Raw genomic sequence first — 8,021 nt, 5'->3', positions numbered from 1 at the left:
TGTAAGGATTCCGTGGCGCCGGGATTACCCTTGGTTGAACGTTTTAGCAGTTAAGAGGCGCGCGAGAGTTTAAAATAATTTTTAGAACCCGTAAAATATTTCTGAATAAAAAAATTTTTCGAAAATAAAGAGAGAACGAAATCGCGACCCGACAGATCCTCCTCTGCCTCCTTCGTCGAGTCTAATCGTGGAAGATTTTTAAAATGCAATTGCTTGTTTTAACAATTTATAATCAACAGGAATCCTCGCGATAAATATTCGAGGTTTAATAGTAGGGTTCCTCGACATATTTCAGAAGCAAAGAACTCATTTAGATTTCTATTTCTCGCTTTCACAAATTCCGACGCGATACTTCTTTAACATTTTCTCTCGCAGAATATATAAATGGACGCTCGCAAAATTTCACGAAACGCGATAAAAGTGAAAAGAACGAGAACCTTTGACATCTTTTATTTACGACGCGTCTTATTTTAGCCTCTAGAATCGCCCATTAAAATTTTTCCCAGGAGTGGGCGAACACTTTGTATCGCAATTGAATATGGACGAAGACCATTTAACGCGCGTATTTCACGGTAGATGCACTTGCATGATTTCTACTGATGCAGTGAAAGACAGGGATCTTTGGGTAAATAAATGGAAAATAAACATCAGAAGAAAACAATATGGCGACAATGGTGTCTTCGTAAGTGGTGTCCCACTTTGATACTACTGCAAACACGTTGCATTTCCATCGACATCTTTACACAAACGAGATGACTTTTGCTTTCAGTCAACAAGATCCCTCAATCTCGATAACTTTCCATCGAACGACACTTTTGTTATTCCGAAACGATGATACGCGCTCCGCCGCCTTGAGAGCCATCGACAGGCGCCAACGTTGAGCTCGTAAAATGTCATTTCTGGCTCGTCCCCTCCGTCCCCTGTCCCACCCTTCGTGGCTGAAGGCGCCTTTCGATTTCGGACGACATTCCTTTTCGCGAGTCCTGATTCATTCGCTGAAAAAAGTCAAGAACATTCCTTGCACTTTCCTTAAGACCACCAATAGAGGGACACATCGTCGCAATCCGGGCCAGAGATGCCAGAAAGGCACCGAAGGTGCTCTCTTACACTATGTCACATCTCACACCCAAAGTAAGTTCAGATCGTCTCGTGGGAGTCGAGAGAGAAAGGCTCACACTTCCCTTCTCGCTCTTGAACAACTAATATCCGACTTCCCGTCAACAGGTCTCCACTGGCCTCTGCTGACCGCTGCTGAACACTCCTGGAATTTCTGACAACGTATAACGATTACGACTGGCTACTGATAGTCTCTCCCAGCCTCTGCTGACCGCTGCTGACCACTCCTGTTACTTTTGACAACGTGTAACGATTACGACTGGCTACTGTTAGCCTCTCCCAGCCTCTGCTGGCCTCTGCTGACCACCGCTTATATTTCTGACAACGTATAACGATTGCTACTGATTTCTACCTGCCTCCGTTGGACTCTGCTGACCGCTGCTGACCACTCCTGATACTTCTGACATCGTATAACGATTACAACTTGCTACTGCCTGCCCCTGCTGGACTCTGCTTGCCACTGCTTGCCACTGCTAGCCTCTGCTGACCACAGCTGACCACCCCTGATGCTTCCGACAACGTATAACGATTACTACTTGTTACTGCTTGCCCCTGCTGGACTCGACTTGCCTCTGCATGCCTCTGCTAGCCTCCGTTGGCCTCTGCTGACCGCTGCTGACCACTGCTGACCACCGTTTATATTTCTGGCAACGTACAACGATTACTACTGGCTACTGCCACCCTCTGCTGACCTCTGCCAGCATCTCCCGACCTAAGGTGGCCTCTGCCAACATCTCCCGACGTCAGCTGACCATCGCTGACCACTGCTGACCGTTCCTGACAACTTGTGACATGAGGTAATATAATATAATATGTTTATATGTACTAAAATGTTGTATAATGTAAATCTATGGCAATAAATAATGTAATTTCAAAGAATTCTATATATTCTCATCATTTTTTACCCCTCTTTCCCTCTCCAAATAGAAATGACGTCATTTTTAAGAATTCCTGAAAATTCTCGGATCCCTGAAACTTACCGGCGGCCCTGAAACTTCTCGGAATCCCTGAAACTTCCAAGAAGTTTCAGGCAGCGGCTAAAATTCCGGCCTGAATTTTTCGGCAAAAATTTAAAAAGTTATTACGTAATATTACGTAATATTACGTAACATTACGTAATAGCTCTTGAAAATTTCTCGCGGCCGGAATTTTTCGGCTAAAATTACGTAATATTACGTAACATTATGTAATATTACGTAACATTACGTAATAGCTCTTGAAAATTTCTCGCGGCCGGAATTTTTCGGCAAAAATTATGTAATGTTACGTAATATTACGTAATTTCAGGAATTCTTAGAAATGACGTCATTTCCAGGAATTCGCAAAAATTCCTGGCGGCGGGAAATTTGAAATCTTTCTGGGGAACTTAGAAAATTTTAATAGATTCGGAGTGTCTTATAACTAAGGGAATGATTTCGATAGGAAAAGAAGGGTAAAAATGATGAGAACACATAGAATTCTTTGAAATCATATCATTTATTGCCATAGATTTACATTATACAACACTTTAATACATATAAACATATTATATTATATTACACCGTGTCACAATTTGTCAGCAACGGTCAGCAGTGGTCAGCGATGGTCAGCGATGGTCAGCGATGGTCAGCTGACGTCGGGAGATGTTGGCAGAGGCCACCTTAGGTCGGGAGATGCTGGCAGAGGTCAGCAGAGGGTGGTAGTAGCCAGTAGTAATCGTTGTACGTTGCCAGAAATATAAGCGGTGGTCAGCAGTGGTCAGCAGCGGTCAGCAGAGGCCAACGGAGGCTAGCAGAGGCATGCAGAGGCAAGTAGAGTCCAGCAGGGGCAAGCAGTAACAAGTAGTAATCGTTATACGTTGTCGGAAGCATCAGGGGTGGTCAGCTGTGGTCAGCAGGGGCTAGCAGAGGCCAGCAGTGGCAAGCAGAGATCACCAGAGGCGAATAGTAGCAAGTAGTAAGCGTTATATGTTGTCTGAAGCATCAGAGGTAGTCAGCAGCGGTCAGCAGAGACGAGCAGAGGCATGCAGTGGCAAGCAGAGATCAGCAGGGGCGAACAGTAGCATGTAGTAATTGTTATACGATGTCAGAAGCATCAGGGGTGGTCAGCAGTGTTCAGCAGAGGTCAGCAAAGGCATGCACAGGCAAGCAGAAACCTGCAAAGGCAAGCAGAGACTTGTAGGGGCATGCAGTAGTAAGTATTAATCGTTATACATTATCAGAAATACCTGCAGTGGTCAGTAGCGTTCGACAGAGGCCAGGAAAGTTCAGCAGAGACAAGCACACGCTGACAGAGATCAGCAAAGACCAACAGAGGTTAGCAGAAGTCAGTAGTAATCGTTGTACGTTGCCAGAAATATAAGCGGTGGTCAGCAGAGGCCAGCAGTGGCAAGCAGAGATCACCAGAGGCGAATAGTAGCAAGTAGTAAGCGTTATATGTTGTCAGAAGCATCAGGGGTGGTCAGCAGTGTTCAGCAGAGGCCAGCAAAGGCATGCACAGGCAAGCAGAAACCTGCAAAGGCAAGCAGAGACTTGTAGGGGCATGCAGTAGTAAGTATTAATCGTTATACATTATCAGAAATACCTGCAGTGGTCGTGGAATAGTTCGTTATTGCCAACGATAGATGGCGCTTATTTTTCGACCTCAAACCCTCTGGTGCTAAAATGCCCAAGTTTGTCGTGGAATAGTTCGTTACCTTCAACGCTAGATGGCGTTTTTTTATCGACCTCATACCTTCTGATGCTAAAACGCCCAAGTTTGTCGTGGGATAGTTAGTATCGTCCACACTAGATGAATTTCTCGACAAACTTGGGCTTTTTAGCACCAGAGGGTTTGAGGTCAAAAAATAAGCGCCATCTATCGTTGGCAATAACAAGCTAAATCTGGCATCTCTGATCCGGGCCCAAACGATAGGCGGTAAACAGACCAGACTGAGATTTGTAACAGAGATTATAAGAAGCTTATAAGAACGCCAACTCTTATGGTGTATTGACAGGAACTAAAACTCAATCACGATCGTGATTTGCTGTCCGCGAGTCAGACTCGTTAAAGTACAAGAAAGGGTTAAAAGCACGAAACATTTTCCCTCTACTGTTATATTGCAAACAGTTCCTTTGTGTTATTATAATATTGATTACAATACCTTTCTCGAAAAGCACTCCTTTCTTCCTAGAATCTGGACCACTTCCTAAACAGCACACGATCTTCGAGTTAATAAAAATACTCGGCTAGATATTTCTCTTCTATCGAGCAATTCGTTTCCTTAATCATTAAACACATCCCAAAAAAATGAAACTGAGACGTAAACTTTCGAAAAAATGAACGCAATCTTCAAATTTTATCATGAATCTTTATTTCATTAACAAATGTACATATTCGTAGCCTTATACACAACCCAGTTGTACAACTTTGATTTGTGTCACGGTGAAACACTTCTGAAAACGGATACTTCTTCTATGGCAACCTCTCATACTATGAAAAATTATAACGCACGTGGAAATGCTAAAATACCGTGCGACGCGTGGATTTCCTATTTATACGCAACGAGTTAACCTTAATACGTCTTTCTAAGAACGAAATATGAATTCAAAAGTTCTCTTAAGAAATATCGATAAAAAAATAACGAAAGTTAATGGAATAAAAATGTATGGAGACATATTTAACGTTAAAGAATGTACATAAAGTGTTACGCTTTGATGTTTACCTTCTGCTGTACATGGAAATATGATACATAGACAGTAAATTAAATAAATGCAATAGCCAGAAGATTCTGTCGAACGTTCTGCGCACAAACCACTGAAAATTAGTCTCAAACTGTGGAAAGCATTTTATGATCGAAGGAAAGCATTGAGCAACAACAGTCCATTGGAAATAAAAAAAAAAATCTAATTCAAAATATCTATTTACAGTAATGTTTATCGAGTGGTTCGTCTAGTGTAGCGTAAGTGTTTATCACAGCAACACCTCGTGTCGATCGACATCGCATAAATAAACGAGATTCTTAAAAATTCGTTTATATACGCGACCTCGATCATTTGCTGGCAAAGATATAGCAGACAATCGTGTGTATCGTCACCGAAATCGTGCACATACGTTTACGAACGATCACGAAAAATTTTAACGGACTACGTCTTTCTCTTCGCACGCTATAAATAATTTTTACGACCTAGAAAAGGCATGTGGAAAAACTTCGATGTCCGATCCGATCTTACTGAATTCTGGAAAATGTACTGCTTCTCTGGATAGTCTCAAAAACATGTTTCCCGGGTCATATCCCGAGATAACTACAAAAAATGAACGCACCGCACACGCTCAGAATGATCATTATAATGACAAACCAGAATGGCAGTGTATCTGCAGTAAAAAGTCACCTTTAGAAGTTTCCTTAAAAAGAAAAATTAGTTCGAACTGCGAAAGGTACTCACGTCTGAACGGTATGCTGTGTATGCAGATTTTGTTGTCCACGGAAATGCTAACAACAGCAGTTTCTGTATTACTGGTGATCTCGAGACCGTCCAATTTAGTTGGTAAGAATTCTAGGCCAGTCACGAACATACTGTGCGCACCAGGCACGTGCAATGCCCTCCTCAAACTGAACGCAACGTATATGTCGACGCTGCCGGAGAACATCGTGCCGACAGCCACGAACTTCCCGTCGTCCGACACTGCCAGAGCGGACAAAGTTTCTTTGTACGGAACCGTTTTTATTATACTTCCGGAATCGGTGTCCCACATCTGTAGGAAACTAGGATTCTTCCCGACCACCGGATTGGACAGCATGAACAGCTGCGCTTTCGACTTCTCCTCCTCCAGTTTCCGAAACCGACACCTTTTGTACATATACTTTAAACCATCCACAGGCGTCCAAGTTAACTCCTTGTCTTTGGTACCGCTATTCACATTCCACAGAAAAGCTTTACCATCTTTCGCGATGCTCGCGACCAGCGTACAATCCGGACTAAAATCTATATCATCGATTTCTTTCGTATGAGCTTCAAGATCGTGGAGTTTACGTAACTGTGGGAACTTCCACAATCTCACGTGACAGTCTGTACCACCGGTGGCCATAAATTTTCCATTCAAACTTATTCTAACGATCCTCTGGAGTGGTTCATCCTTACTGTTGACAAAAGTTATCGTTAGAAAACTATAAAAACGTTCAATTATTAACAGAGTTACAGGAAACAGTTACCTAAAATCAGTCTGTACACTGTCGGCTGGCTTTACTTTCAACTGTAACTTCTTGCTTTCGATATTGGAATTATCATCTTTAATTTCCTCTATCCTTTCCTTCGAAGTAACATTTTCCTCTGCTTTCTCCGTACCTTTCCTCTGCCTGAGGCCATCCTTGGCACTGTCGCTGGATCCTTCGATAACTTTTCCATTCTCTACGGTTATCACTTTAGTATTCACATTGTACAACTGACAGTGACTCTCCTGGCCAGCTGCGATCCACGTTCGCTTGCCATCCGTGTAAGCTGTGCAATTCATTACAACGCTGGGACCTGTTTCGTGCCTGGTTACTTCTTCCGCGACAAACTGAGATCCATCGTGAGACAGTTCGAATATTTCCTGAAAATCGATACAACCGGTTTCAATATTGACTCCTTCCCTCCAAGTTGGAACCTAGTTGCCAAAGTGTCTTTTTACCAACGAAAAGGGTTAATAAATATACTTACAAACCCATTAGCCACCCCTGTTTTCGAAGAACCTCCACCGCCACCAACGAGAATATGCCTGCTCGTAATCATCTGCAGCGTGTACAAGGGAAAGTTCACCCTGGCCAGAAGGCCACAGTTGTTCCTTCTGGGAGGCATGTCGGGCAGAACAGCCGCTTATCCAACGCGAACGTTCTCGGTTTCGTCGTTACCGTATAGACAGGTGTCTATTGATAGCCAAGGACCGTGACTAGCTAGAAAACCAGGCACCCGTTGAATTTCCCCATCACGTAACGAAACGTGCGCTTTTATCGAGCATCGTACAACGTCCAAGGATCTTCCCAGCACGTCTAACGAACACTGACACGACCCTTTACGCGGAACAGACGACAAAACAGCAATGAACACGTATTCAATCTCGTGCTCTGTTTCCAATACACACCACAAGATGACTACACCGCCTTTTTCCAAGCGAAGACACCATTGTGGTGAAGGGTGAACTTCACCTTATTCACAGACGGGATTATAAACTATATTTTGTCCAACGGATGGGGGTGGAAGGAATAAACGTTCACGTCACAGACGAGATATACGAGTAGACCTTTCATCTTATGGATTTTCGTGGCCCAATCTCACTGCCATACCGACCTGAAAATTCGGAGGTGATTTTAGCGACCTCTTCTCATGGATAGCGGTCAGTTGAGAAACTATTCACTGAATTAGTGTTGATAGGCAAACAGCTGTAGTGTGTAAATATATGTGAATTGACTATGGAAGGGATTGAAATTCATTTAAAAAAATACATTGGGTGAAAGATCTATTCGTATACCTCGTCTGTGACAATACTCTAGAATCTTTGATGAATCGATGAGAATCAAAAATAATCTAGCGAAGAAGCTCTATATTTATGATGACCTATGCAAAGCGGATCGCAGCCAATTTGCTAATATTATTTAGTTTTTAATTAATAATTGCATTACCTAGCTAAAAGTGATACGATTATTAATTAAACGCTAAATAATATTACCCAGGTCTCACCACGTGGAGGTTGCTGCGAATGGAGACCCGCCCTGACCGATTCCCAACCACCCTCCATTAATAAAGATCTTCTGTGACCAGCGATCGTTGGTCAAAGAAGAAACAAACAAAAGTGCAATCAATAAAAGATGCACAACCAACGAAGTTGAAAGAGTTTTCAAAAGAATTTGTCTTCAAATAAAAAATAAATCAAATGTTCTTACTGACGATTAAAGAAGGGGTTCATTTGAC

The 8,021-nt window shown here is 42.7% G+C and overlaps 1 protein-coding gene across 1 annotated transcript; it reads right to left on the bottom strand.

Annotated features, from left to right (window-relative positions):
- Positions 1-4,424: 4,424 nt before the first annotated feature.
- On the bottom strand, positions 4,425-7,296 carry LOC143348284 (guanine nucleotide-exchange factor SEC12). Its single transcript, XM_076778329.1, has 4 exons — positions 6,774-7,296; positions 6,287-6,666; positions 5,520-6,214; positions 4,425-5,448 (listed from the first exon to the last, which is right to left on the bottom strand). The coding sequence occupies exons 1-4, from the start codon at positions 6,909-6,911 to the stop codon at positions 5,363-5,365; spliced, it is 1,299 nt and encodes a 432-aa protein (XP_076634444.1). The 5' UTR covers positions 6,912-7,296; the 3' UTR covers positions 4,425-5,362.
- Between the last annotated feature and the right edge of the window lie 725 nt (positions 7,297-8,021).

The sequence above is a fragment of the Colletes latitarsis genome, chromosome 11 (assembly GCF_051014445.1).
Source record: "Colletes latitarsis isolate SP2378_abdomen chromosome 11, iyColLati1, whole genome shotgun sequence".
In the NCBI taxonomy this organism is placed as follows: domain Eukaryota; kingdom Metazoa; phylum Arthropoda; class Insecta; order Hymenoptera; family Colletidae; genus Colletes; species Colletes latitarsis.
The sequence above is the reverse complement of the archived record's forward strand: the minus strand, read 5'-3'. Positions and strand labels throughout refer to the sequence as shown.

Coding starts and splice junctions, on each gene's coding strand:
- LOC143348284 (XM_076778329.1), bottom strand. CDS start 6,911: ATGCCTCCCAGAAGGAACAACTGTGGCCTTCTGGCCAGGGTGAACTTT. Junction 6,667..6,773: donor CAGGGGTGGCTAATGGGTTT/GTAAGTATATTT, acceptor ATCGATTTTCAG/GAAATATTCGAACTGTCTCA. Junction 6,215..6,286: donor AGTGTACAGACTGATTTTAG/GTAACTGTTTCC, acceptor TTTTGTCAACAG/TAAGGATGAACCACTCCAGA.